This window comes from Terrapene carolina, unplaced genomic scaffold (assembly GCF_002925995.2).
Source record: "Terrapene carolina triunguis isolate 2854851 unplaced genomic scaffold, T_m_triunguis-2.0 Scaffold66, whole genome shotgun sequence".
NCBI lineage: Eukaryota > Metazoa > Chordata > Testudines > Emydidae > Terrapene > Terrapene triunguis.
The window spans coordinates 69367314-69381228 of record NW_020664417.1 but is presented as its reverse complement, the minus strand read 5'-3'; the positions used below and the strand labels follow the sequence as shown (position 1 = coordinate 69381228).

Below are 13915 nucleotides of genomic sequence, written 5' to 3'. Positions count from 1 at the left end.
GATATTTCAAATGGTATTTACAGGCAATATGGATCTCTTTTTATAATTTTTCCTTCTTTTCAGTAATATGCCCTCCTATGTAGCTATCAGCATTTATTTTACTTATATAAGTATAAATCGGGGGTTTATTTCAGACTGAAGAATGATTAATAATATTTATTTCATTTTAGGACATTTTGTACTACGAACAGCTTAAGTCCAATGTGATTCAGCATGATCTTTTAGTGGACAGCCTGATTTACAAAGTGAGTAATTCATTAATTAGTGAGTATTTACTGATCAAAGCAATAACTCTGTATAAAGAAAACACAAATGTTCTGGTTATATGGAGCATGGGAATAAAGCGTGCTCATCTTTGAGTGTCCTCTACATGGAGGGAATGGTTTGATGGGATAATGTGATTTTAGTCAATTAGGCAATAACGTGCCATCGCTGGTAAAATGAGGGTCCAGCTGGAGAATCTTGCCTGTATGCTCGGGGTTCTACTGATCGCCATATTTGGGGTCGGGAAGGAATTTTCCTCCAGGGTAGATTGGCAGAGGCCCTGGAGGTTTTTCGCCTTCCTCCGCAGCATAGGGCAGGGGTCGCAAGCTGGAGAATTCTCTGCGACTTGAAGTCTTTAAATCACGATCTGGAGACTTCAACAGCTGAGTTAAGGGAAAGTGGGTGGGTCAGCTTTTGTGGCCTGCATCATGCGGGAGGTCAGACTAGATGACCATAATGGTCCCTTCTGACCTTAAAGTCTATGAGTCTATGAGTCTATGGGATGTGCTGGCTGCTGCAGACTGGATGGTGGAAACTTCTTGTAGCAGTGCTCTTTGGAGTCTTCACATCTCCCTCTTATCCCTCCCTCAGTGTTTCTGAATGTGTGGTGCTCTGTGCTGCCTCATTTCCTTCCAGCTGCAGGAGCGGGAAGATGTGAACCTCTCTGGATGCTTTGAATCCAGATCCTTCTCTCAATAAGATTTTAGTACCTTAGTCTAGTCTAGTTTTAGCGTTAATACAGTTAGTATTAGTTATGGGATATATTTAGTTAATAGTAGTCAGCTCTTTGATTCTGACTTCTGGGTCCATGGTGGATCCAAAGTTGAAATAACTGGATTTTAAATGGTACGTGTGTGTGTGATATCATGTGGTCTCTCCAGTATCAGATGCTCGCACTAGATGTTTAGATGGCATGCCTGGATGAAGGCCACTCTTCTTCAAGATGCTCAAACTTCAGCACCTTTACCCTGTGAACATGTAAGGAGTAGCAGAATAGGCTACAAGCCTTACTGTCACAAGAAGCAGCGGCTGTGAAGCCTGTCTGCTCCAACTCTGCTAAAGAATCCAAGCTTAAAGATAGGAAACTGATATAATGCCTAGAACCTTCCAGACCTTGCAGTGGAAAAGGCTCTGGTCTCTGAGCTGGGCTCTGGTTCCAAGGCTGTTGCATTATCGGTATCTAGTTTTGAAGCACTTAAAACGTCGATTGGTTGTGGCCTCTGACATGAGAGCCAAGCCATAACAGATCCAATAAACCTTGGTTCCAAGAAAGAAAATATCAAGTAGATGGGCAGCGCACCTTCACGATCTGTTAATTCAGAACCATTGGAGTTATGGAGAAAAGAGATTTGTATGTTGTTGGAGAATAACAGAGTTTTTACTTTTTGTTTGGGTACAGCAAGTTAGATACTTTATTTTTTTAAGCAATTGCGTAGAGGGAGAGAGCTAAACAGGTTTCTTAACAGCTAAACAATTACAGCAAGCATTTATACTTTTTGTTACAGACAATAATGAGCAACAGCTGCATTTTGTTTATACATAGGTTATTCTGATATTTTGTTTTTCTTGCTTGTTTAGATTTTAGTTTACATACAGCATTATTTACACAAGGTTGCAACAACTTTTTAAACAGTTTTTTTTTTACTTGCCTTACACAATTCTCGCTTTTACAAATTTTGCGTTATTAGGGTTACGGTTAGCCTGACTCTTGCTAACAAACTGTTATGCATTGCAATTTCCTTTTTGTCAGTTCTTTTTCTGCTTCCACACCCCCCCTTTTTGTATTACTAGTACAACAAACATTTTAAAATTTTTATTTGCATTAAGTTTTGGAATTTAGATTTTACTTTAAATGCTTTAACCTTAGGGGTTTTGATTGGATGTAATGACAATGCATGATGAGCATGGACATGAAAGGTTTTACTGTTATTACGTTCTTTATAACAACAATAACATAATTCTAAGCTAACTAATAGCAACACAAGCAATAACATTTTCATAGCAATAATATGATGGGGTTGTTGTACAATTTTAGTTATAAAGCACAATACATTATACTTAGTACATAAAGTAAACACTTTATAAGCTGTATAAAAGGCATACTTTTTAACTTGATATATATTTTGAAGCATGTGAATTTGCCCTTGTATTTTAGAGATTTTTTGAACCTTTGGTAACAGTGAAAGCAAATTTTGAAACTGATTAGGCACTAAACTAGTTTAATTAAAGGGTATTTGGAACCTAAGGGCTACTTGCAAAATTTTATCTGCAGGCCAGTAAATAATATGATTGCCTGCAGTGGTAATGAAATTAAAATGTATGTTTTGCAATGTGGTGGCTTTAACATACTTTTTCAAGCTAATAATAGCTGTGTGTAAGTGTTCTGTTAGGGTAGTTTCTTGTTTTCTACCCTCCTAGCAAACGTAGTTATGAAGAGTAACAACTTCTCCTGGCTTCAGTTTATGGATACACTGAAGCTGTGAGGGTTCTAACGGCCAAAATGTTTATTGACTTTCTAACCCCATTTAAATGTCAGATGTAATTTCAGGAGCACTGACTAAAAATTGATTAGTTTTTAATGTTTTTTGTAGGAAGGAATTTCTGGACTTTGTGGTTTTAATGCAGCAAGTGTTCCTTGTTTTTTATTTTTTATTTTTTTTTAAAACAGTGTGGTTTAGCATTATACAGGGGAGAGGTTACTAGCACATTACCCTGTAATGGCTTTGCTTTTTTTTGAAAAATCCAGAGGCACAGTAGGGCTGTCAGTGGACAAGGGAGAGGTTACTAGCACTTTACCTTGTGTTTTTTTTTTTTTTTTTTTCCTGCTGTCCAGAAGGCACAGCAGAGCTAGAAGGAGAAATAGGCTTATTATTAGTTGGAGAGTTCTTCCGAGGTGGAGGGGTCTCTTTAGAGTGAGAAGCATGGGTTCAGGTAGGCAGACCTTGGCACTTTACAGCAGTGTTGGTGGTTAACAGGACTTGGAAAGGGCCTTTTCAGCATGGAGCCAAAGCAGTCTTTCATTGATGGACTTTACGTAGACTCAGTTTCCTGGTTTTAATGAATGGCAGGGCTGCTAGGGTCTTTGGGTAGCAATTATTTTATCTGTGAGAAAAGAAACCTGACACATTTTATTAATGCCTCGCAGTGTTTTGCAGATTTAGCAGCTGAAGTCTAAAAACCGGAGTCTAAAAGCTGCTTGGGCACATTTAAGCAGCTGAAGTGTAAAAACCGGAGAGGGGTTTAGCATTCCTCTCTCCACCCCGGTTAACCGGGAAGGTTGTCAGGTGGATCTACCCCAGTCGTAGCAAGACTGGGCAATAGAGAAGTTGAAGAAAAGGGAAGAGTTGTGTACTTGATAACTAGAATTGAGTAATTAAAAGCATAGATCATAAACCAGGCAGCAACTCAAACCTACGCCCAGGGCAAGTTGCAAGCCTTGAAACAGAACTTCCAGGCAGAAAAGGAAGCACTGGCTAAGCAAGTACTGGTCCTTCAGGAACTTGTCAAAATTTATTATTTGTACTTAGCCTGGTCTGTGTTGATTCTTGACCTTGAACGCAGATTAACTTTCTCTTCATCTCTGGACCAAGCTGAATTTTAAATTAACCCGTTCCTTTCCTTAATAGACAAATTGCTCCCATTGTGTGTCGGAGGCTTTTTGGTGATTAAAAGCTCCTCTGAGATGTATGATCTTATTTAGATTGAAGGTACCTTCCAGTGGGCATTGTTTAGATGGATTTGCATGCATGTAATGATTCCAATTCTCTAAATACTTGCAGGTTTTAGAACCATAATGTACGTACATGAAATAAGGTGGGGTACCCTTAGGGGGTGAGAGGGAATGCTTAGACTGTCCCCCACCCATTTTTCAATTACACGCACAGGGAGGATGCCCTGTCCGTGCTAGCGGCACATAAACTAAGGATCTCTCCCTACAGGGTACTTACACAGGAGAGACTAACGAGGATGGCCACGACCCTTTTACACCTTCCTTTAGCAAAGAGCGTCGGCTAGTCTCTGAGGGCTGGTCTATACTTACCGGTTAGTTCGACGGCTGGAAATTGAACTTCCGGGTTCGATTTATCGCGTCTGGTCTGGATGCGATAAATCGATCCCAGAAGTGCTCGCCGTCGACTGCGGTACTCCAGCTCGGCGAGAGGAGTACCACGGAGTCGACGGGGAGCCTGCCTGCCGCGTGTGGACCGCGTCTGAACCGCGGTAAGTTCGAACTAAGGTATGTCGACTTCAGCTACGTTATTCACGTAGCTGAAGTTGCGTACCTTAGTTCGACTTGGGGGGTTAGTGTAGACCAGGCCTGAGAGACAGCACCATCCAGAAATGTTCTGATTGTTGAAATATGTAAGGTTGCTACTTTGAGGCTCTAGTCACACCTTTCCAAAATACTATTCATTAGATCCTGCATCTAGATTGGCCTTGCTGAACTGAGCATCCATACTACAATCTTTATTCAGTTACAACACTGAATCCCACCATCCAGTCATGGGGTGTTGCTTGCCAAACTATCCCATGACTCAGTATATGCAGAGGACACTTGAAGAAGAAATGGAGATTACTTACTTGTAACTGGAATTCTTTGAGAGGGATGCTGCACATTCCCATTCCCTGCCCACCTTCCCCTCTTCTTCAGAGTGTTAATGAAATATTGACTCTGCGGTGGGCTAGAAGGAACTGAGACGGGACACCATGCCCCCTTTTATAGCCTCGCTCTCAGAATGTTCAGAAACATTGAGAGGAGGGGCAGGAGCAGCAGTAGGGATGTGTGAGCCCCTAACAGGCACTGGTGTGAGAAGTTTCCACAGTCCAAGCTGCACCAGCCATGCATCCAATGAGTGTGAATGTGTGGAGTCCATCTTCAAGTATTCCCGTTACAAGTAAGTAACCTCCTTTTAGCATGAATGACAATTGTAGAATCCAGTCGTTATTTAAAAATCCCCACAAGAACACAGAGGACTTGTCTGCAGGATTGAGCCCTAAACTGTTGATGTTTGGGGTGACTCAAGGATGATGACTCAAGGATGCTTTTTGTTTGATGCTGGTCTGAATAAACACCAAAAGCAGAGCTTTTGGTCTCGGGGTCTTAGTCCAGAATATGATTGTAATCAAACCATTGTAGTGTTTTTGTGTTGTAATTGTAAATATGAAGTCTGTGTATGACATCAGCTGATAAGTGACAGGAAACTCACTAATGCTGAAACAATGTCCTCAACCACTATGCTGGGCCTGGATTCTGCAGGCATCACCCAAATGAAAAAATTATCTTTCAGCGCCAAACTGCTATATTTTTTTAATTGTAGGATGTAAAGCTGACAGCAAGCAATGATGACTACTATTTTGTATTTGAGGATTATTTATATCAGGTAAGTGGCTAGTTCTGCTTTAGAAAAGATGAAAGTATGTATTTGTTGGATTGTAACATCTTTGGGGGAGGAACTGTGTTTTTGTACATGTTTGAACTGTACCTAGCATAATGGGGCCCCTAATTGAGGGCCGTAGATGCTACTGTAATACAAAGAATAAATAATATCACTTTCTGGATATAGGTTATATAAAATAACCTATATGCTGTAGAAAGACCAGGGTCACTCTCTCTCCTGTGTCAATGCACTGGACTTTCTGAAGTCCCTTGTATTATCAAATAGAATATTTCTGAATTTAAACAAGACTAGTCTAGAAACTGAGCAAGACACTTGGATGGGAGTGTATTGGAGGAGACAAAGACTTATTCAGAAGCCCCCAAATTGGAAATGATTCTACCTGTTTGTTTTTTCAATACAATAATATAGAAGGGATGAAGCCAGCCTGTTCTTTGTTTTTCCAGTAGTCATAAGTTGGTTGTTTCGGTTTTTTTTTTTTTTTTAAGTAGAGTTGAAGGGCACACAAATTGACTAAGTCTTGAGAAGAATAGTCAAAAAATCTTAGTTTAAAAATAAAAATGTTGCTTAACAATGGCTTACTGTAATGGGTAATGAAGTGGTTAAATATTTTAAAAATAAAAAAAATAGTAATTATAAATATAGTATTGTGTGGATGCAGCAATGTCATTTTCATCATTTCTAACACTTCTAGCAAATAATTTCTAGTTAATTTACATGGAATTATCTACATTACTTCCCTTTAAATCTTTTTAAATGGAAGGAGATTACATTCATGAATTTCCTAATGTGTATTTGATTGCAGTGTCAACATAAATGTCATGGAGCAAACTTACCATTTTCACAGCACTTTCAGCTTGATTGGTCACAGTTGTTAGGGTGGGCTTGTTTAATTTTGTTTTTTATAGCTACATGAAACTAAATGTGTGCCTTTTTGAAGTTAGTGTGCCCTATGTAAATCTGTGCTTAGGGTCTGGAGGAAAAAATAACCAAGAAACTGTGCTTAATGCTGCTTGTAGAAAATGTATACATTTTGTAATTAAATATATTTATTCAAATATATCTGTATATATAAAACTTTACACAATTCTTTTAAGTGTCCATTTCAAATTATATCTCTATTTCATCTCAATTAAAAGTACAATGACAGTTTTCAAATAAAAATATATCTGAATTAAAATGTAATTTATATTCTGAAAAGAGACTTCATAAAAATTACATCCCAGGTATCCATATTTATTCAGTCTCAAATACTTCTGACTCGTAAACAGAGAAAAATATACATAGAATATAATTTTTCTGTCAGTCTTAGCATCTCAGGTTGGGAGCTGAAATCAAACTGTTCTTTTGGCTCAGTAAATATGTTACAGTTAGTAGTTATCTGACAGTCATGAAGAAGAAAGAATATTTTTTTGTTGGCTCTACTGTGATGACAGACATAAAAGCTCGTCTCTATCAGTGCTGGGAAGTTTATGTCACTCTGACATAGGAGAGCAAATATGCTAAATCTGATGACATTTTTGCAGTCATTTCTCAGTACATAGCCACATTTGAAGGTTTTATTTTTGTTTCCTTTCAACATTTAAGTCTTGAGTAATAAAGATGAATGTGATTGTAGGAATTCAAAGAAACAAAAACCTCAAAAAGTATTGGATTTTAGCCACATAATCTCCAATGACTTCAACAACAGTCACCTAGCTAAATCTATGTGTGTGCTTTTAAAAAGTGCAGCGCTAAATTTGGTTCTAAGATTCGAAAAACAACCCTAAACTTCTGATCACTCCTTGTGTCTAATTCCATTTAGTACTTTATTCCATTCTGCAAAATGGTTTGTAAAAGAAGTATATCTCCTAAAGACAGCCTTCATTTCCTACCTAATCTTCAGCTTCAACTAGTTCTCTAATTGTTTCATTCTGTAGACCACCAAGAAGCAGCTCCACAGACCACAGTTTACGAATCACTCTGCTATGGCATATTATTTGCTAATTCCAAATAAGTGAGGGGGATAAGTGGTTAAGTAAGAGAATTTGAACACTGAAAATTACAGTTTAAAAGGAATATAGGAATCAGTTGTCTGTCTAGTACTTCATTTTTTGGCAGAATTAGTTATTACTTCTTAGATTGTAAACTTTTTGGGGAAAGGATGATGTCTACTTCTTAGGTTTGTACGGCACCCAAAGTGGGGCCCTGATCCTGTCTGGAGCATCTGGGCTTATGATAATATAAAGATTAAATAATAATAATTAATAATATTGAGTTGTACCATTGGTTCTCATTTAGTCATAAATAGGGGTCTACTTAAATTTTTCGCAGGTTGGTAACAGCATAAACAGACAATTGCTATTTATGCAGTGACCAGCCTACAAAAAATTTTGTGATTTCTTTCCAGCATTTCTCAAACTGGGGACCCTGACCCAAAAGGGGGTGGCAAGCCTATTTGGGGTCGCAGTATTGCCATCCTTACTTCTCTGCTGCTGCCGGCGGTGGCGCTACCTCAAGTTGAGCTGCGGGAGAAGCTGCTATCCGCTCTGCTTTCAGAGCTGGGTGGCGGGAGAGCAGTGGCTGCTGGCCAAGTGCCCAGCTCTGAAGGCAGCGCCACCAGCAGCAGCAGCACAGAAGTGTAGGATTGCATATTACTTCTGTGCAGCTGTTGGCAGTGGTGCTGCCTTCAGAGCTGGGTGCCTGGCCAGCAGCCATTGCTCTCCACTCTGCCTTCAGAACTGGGTGGCCAGAGACCAATTTCACAAGGGAGACCAGATTTCACAGTCCATGACCTGATTTTCACGGCCACGAATTTGGTAGACCCCTAGTCATAAATAATCCTTTGTGTGAAGAATACAGTGAGATAAAGTTGATCATTTTCAATTATTTGCATTAATGTGATTTCTACATTACATTTTTACCACTTTATAACTCTCCTACATTATAATTCAGCTCCATTGACATCCATTGTAAAATTCCTCTTTATCACATGCCCTATGATTTTATTACTTTAGGTTTATCCTTTGAATTTAGGGTATGTCTACACTACAGGATTAATCCGAATTTAGATAATTCGAATTTGGGAAACAGGTTGTATAAATTCGATTGTGCGCGGCCACACTAAGCACTTTAATTCGGTTTTAAACCACATTAATTCGGTGGTGTGCGTCCACACTAACCCTAATTCGAATTAACAAAATCGATTTAGGCTCTACTCCGTTCGTCGAGGTGGAGTACAGAAATCGATTTAAAGGGCCCTTTAATTCGAATTAACTGGCTCTGTAGTGTGGACGGGTGAAGGGTTAATTCGGATTAAGGCAGCTAAATCCGAATTAAAGTCCTAGTGTAGACCAGGCCTTAGTGGTTAGTCCAATTTAGTCCAAAATTAAGAAGAAAATTAAACACCTCGTTAGTTTGTCAAATATTTGTATACTTTAAAAAGAGCTTGTGTTATCATGGTTTTCTTTTGGCTTTATTTCTCTTCTGTGTGAGACACAGTATTAATAGATTTTAAGGCCAGAAGGGGCCATTATGATCATCTGGTCTGACTCTCTGCAGAACACAGCCCAAAGTACTTCACCTAGTAATTTCCATATCAAGCCATAACTTTGTTTGAGCTATTGCATACTTTTTAGAAAGATATTCAGTCTTGATTTAAAAACTTCCAGACACGAGAATTCCTAAGACAGGGCTGCAGATAAACGTTAGATTCTTTTTCCTACTGGGGAACATTGTTTATTTCCTTTTTCGATTAATCTCTCTCACATCAGTTAATATATACTGAGTATTAACTTTGCCTGCTTATTGTTACAGTTTGAAGATGATTGTGAGTTATTCAATAACAGTATTTAATTTAGAGTATTTAAGATTGTTTATTTTTAAAAAGATGTTTAAATATGAGAAATAGTTTGGGATTCAAAAAAGGTAAAATGTTATCACAAAAAGAATATTATCTGTTTTCAAATAGAAATGCAAGTGGTTTACAAAAGTCGCAATTTTGCATGTTTGTTTTTGAAAACTTTTTTTTAATTTTTTTAATTTATTTTTAAAACTGTTTTATTATTTGAAAACTAATCACAATAATGTATTCAAAGAAAAAACAGTTTATTTTATTAAACAGAAAATATGTAATGAAAAAGCACTACAACATCTAAAACATTTTGATCTTTTTTTTTTTTTTAAATTGTAGGCCAGATTTAAAATATTCCCTATTAGAAACTATATTAAAGAATGTTTAAAATTGCAGAGATAAGCACTCAAGTCAGGAAACAGCAGACTCAACTTTAACTCTGCCACCTTGTGTATGTTTATGATGGTTCAGTCTTTGATTGCATGATAACATTCAGATCTTCAAATATCATATAATTTAATATGATACAATTTTTCTATAACTTCAGATTCATATATTTCATCTTTTATTATTGTTATACCTAGGGTGACCAGAGAGGAAGTGTGAAAAATCGGGATAGGGGTGGTAATTGGCAACTATATAAGAAAAAGCCGGGGACCAAATATCAGGGACATCTGGTCACCCTAGTTATACCTATTCCAGGATTGCTCACAATGTGCTAGCCTCTTTTCTTCTTCAGAATCTAGAATGATCTCCCATGTACAGATATATTTGTGTTCTTATCCTAAACTATTAAACACTAAATATGCTTTTTGACAGCGGCTGATATAGTGCTGTCTTCCTAATCTGGTATTTTCCCATTGTGGTGCAGGGCCACCCAGAGGATTCAGGGGGCCTGGGGCAAAGCAATTTCAGGGGCCCCTTCCATAAAAAACAGTTGCAATACTATAGAATACTATATTCTCATGGGGGCCCCTGCAGGGCCCGGGGCCTGGGGCAAATTGCCCCACTTGCCCTCCCCTCTGGGTGGCCCTATTGTGATGTTTCATAATAAAGTGAATGTTGAGAATATACAATATCAAGATATTCTGTAAAGGCTCTGTGTCTGATGGAGAATGTTAGGAACTGCACATACACAAAAATGCACGTGCTTCATTTGTTTATGCAGTTAGTATGTTGGCTGTCAGTCATGGTAACTGGGTATTGAAATAGCCTGCTAGACATGTAAGTGGTCAGTTACATGCATACATATAACTGCATACACAAATGGTTTACACACACATCTCGTCATACACTGGTCTGAAAATACAAACCTAGAAATCTTGGACCATAATGTGTTTCAAAAATTAAAATAGTCTCGTAAGAGTTTTTTCGCTATTAACTCTATAGCATTCGATAAGGAAGATCTTAAAATGAAACAACTGCCAGTGCATAATTTTGTGTTTGACACTGTTTTGTTCATCGAGCAAGTCAGCTGATGTTTTTTTACTTTGCTTTCTGCAGGTATTACTCTGTTTTTCCCGAGATACATCAGTACTGGAGCACTTTTCTTACAATAGTGCTACTCCACCCAAATCATACATACGAGGTAAAGAAAAAGTATTGTGTAAGATAATATGTAGTGTAGTGTTGATTGCTGCATGTAGTATACCAAAAAAGCAAATCTCTATGGACTTAATTTATGTATATTACATATGCACACAAAAAGTACATTAGAAGAACATAGTTAAGATCACAAAGTCAAACACTCAAAAGTTAGGAAATGCCAGAATTAAGGTTGCCTATGTATGTGCATTATGAAACATTCTTTAATTACATGATCATATACTGTTTTTTCCACAGAACCCCTGCCTTTTTCAGTGCACAGAATGAGCCAGCTGAGGCTGGGAAAATACTATAATTATTTATTTTACTGGTATTAGCACATAGGGTCCCCAGTTGTGGACCACGACACCATTGTGCTAGGTGCTGTACAAACACAGAACAAAAAGGCAGTCTCTGTCCCAATGAGTTTACAATCTGACAGACCACAGATGGATACAGGCAGACCAAAGGTTGTGTACAAAGAAATAGTGAGACAATATTGGTCATCAGGATAGTCTGCAGTCTCAGCATACCAGCAGTGTATAGCTTTTGTCAATTTTACGTAGGCCTATTGACAAAGGAGAGTTTTATGGAGGGTTTTGGAGGAAGCTAATGTTAGTTTTGAAGATGTTTACAGGAAATTTCTTACAGGCGTGAGGGTCAGCATTAGAGAAAGCATGAAATATATGATCATGTCATTGAAGACTATATAATAATGAATATACATGCATGGGCAATCTTAATTCTCGTGTTTCCCGATTTTTGGAGTGCTTGACCTTAATATTATTTTAACTTAGGTTTTTTTGATGTGTAATTTCCTAGGTTTTTAAAAAAGCAAACTGAAAAAACAAATTCCGTCATATGTTATCATATTGACACCTACAGGGGTCATCAGCAGGGATTGGAACCTTGAGATCCACTATACAGACCTCTGCCACTTGAGCTAATGGAGTAACTGATTGCAGTAGCAGGTTGTCATCCTCTGTGTGGACAAGTACTACGGGGGATGGGACATTTTGTCAGGGTTTTTACAGATATTTGCTGACAGCAGAGGACTCAGGAATCTGCGTTCCATTCCAGGCTCTGGAGAGGAGTGTGTTCTTCTATCCATTTCCCCACCCCAAACTTGACCCCTTGCCTCATCACCTCCAACCTATCTCTTCCCCACCCCTGGCTCCTTGTCCCTTTCCCAATCTCTTTGTCCATCATATCCTACCCTTACTCTCTGCACTTTCTGTCCCACTCAGTCTCTTGTCCAGCTCTTCATCTAATATGCGGGGTGTAGGCTCTGGGAGGGAGTTTGGGTGTGGGAGGCAGGGCCGGCTCCAGCATTTCTGCTGCCCCAAGCAAAAAAAAAAAAAAAAAGCCGCGATCGGCGGCAGCAGTTCGGTGGCAGGTCCTTCGCTCCTAGAGGGAGTGAGGGACCTGCTGCCCCTCTCCCTTGGCCGCCCCAAGCACCTGCTTGTTAAGCTGGTGCCTGGAGCCGGCCCTGGTGGGAGGGGGCTCAGGGCAGGGGGTTGGGGCTCATGAGGGATTTGGGGGTGCTGGATACGGCGGGCGCTCACCTCGAACTGCTCCCCGCAAGCAGTGACCTGTCCCTGCTGTTCCTAGGCGGAGGTGCAGTTTGGCAGCTTTGCACGCTGCCTCCTTGCCAATGGGAGCTCAGAGCCAGCACTTGGGGTGGGGTGGGCTGGCACCCCCTGCCGCACCGAAACTCCCTCCCTGTTAGTTAACTGGAATTTTTCACTTACTGGCACCCCACCCCCATTTCTCCAACATGCCAGATAAACAAGCTTTTACTGTATACAGACAATAAATGGTGTAAAGTTTTATTGACATAAGTTTGGGATAATTAGTTATATTACTCATGAATGGTGAAGTCATGAGAGAGTTACTTTAGATACTCTAAATGAGTGCTAATAAAATCCTACCCTGTCAAACTATCGTGTATTCTGTATATGCTGCTTACTTTATAAAAGAAAAACTCCCATTGACTTTAATAGAGCTTGAGTTTAACTGCATGGTACTTGGAAGGACAGAAGAATATAACAAATAAATTTTATAAACCTATGAAACTTTAGTCCAATATCCCTGGGCCGTCGTGCCAGGAGGGTCCAGAGCAAATGGTGTATATAATCTTGGAAAGCTGGGACTCTTCCCTTTCCAATCGTATACTCTCATTGCTAGTACATTCATGAGATACTAGATTAAAGTTACCATTGGAGCAAACCTGAATGTTGACCATTTTGGATTTCCATTCAGTGTAATTTTATTGAGAAACTCCACAATTTGGTGAAGGATGAGATCGTTTCTTAGCAGAGTCATTATAAAAAATGGCATTTGTTTGAACTTACTTAGAAGTTTAGAACAAGTTCTGGTTCCAGTGAATTAGTGAACAGAATGTACATGATACTGCAGCTTCTAAGTCTCAAAGTTATCCCATGTATATCACCACTATGTATATGTTGTGTATGATTGTATATTTTGTGTGTGTGTGTGTGTGTATATAATCTCAGTGTATTCAAATAGCCATATTTTAATGTATTTGTGGTTAAATTTCTTCTTTATATGATAGTATTAAATCTAAAAATCAGATTAATTGTTACTAAGTCCTCCATTAAGTAGACAAACTTTCTCTTCCCACAGGGTTCATGTGTGTGTATATATACAGTTGGCCACAGCTAAACAGGGAAGTTTTTGATCCAGTTCTATTGGTTCGCTAGTACAGTAGAACCTCAGAATTACGAACACCAGAATTACAAACTAACAGGTTAATCACACACCTCATTTGGAACCGGAACTATGCAATCAGGCAGTAGCAGAGACCACAAAAAAAAAAAAA

The 13915-nt window shown here is 38.9% G+C and overlaps 1 protein-coding gene across 1 annotated transcript in view; it reads left to right on the top strand.

The window, feature by feature from the left end:
* The window catches only part of TBC1D19 (TBC1 domain family member 19), a 96161-nt gene that overhangs the window by 66657 nt on the left and 15589 nt on the right, over positions 1-13915 (top strand). The window contains exons 8-10 of the mRNA XM_026648126.1: positions 171-245; positions 5580-5642; positions 10993-11077. Of these exons, the coding sequence (XP_026503911.1) occupies positions 171-245; positions 5580-5642; positions 10993-11077 (223 nt within the window). The remainder of the gene's footprint in view (positions 1-170; positions 246-5579; positions 5643-10992; positions 11078-13915) is intronic.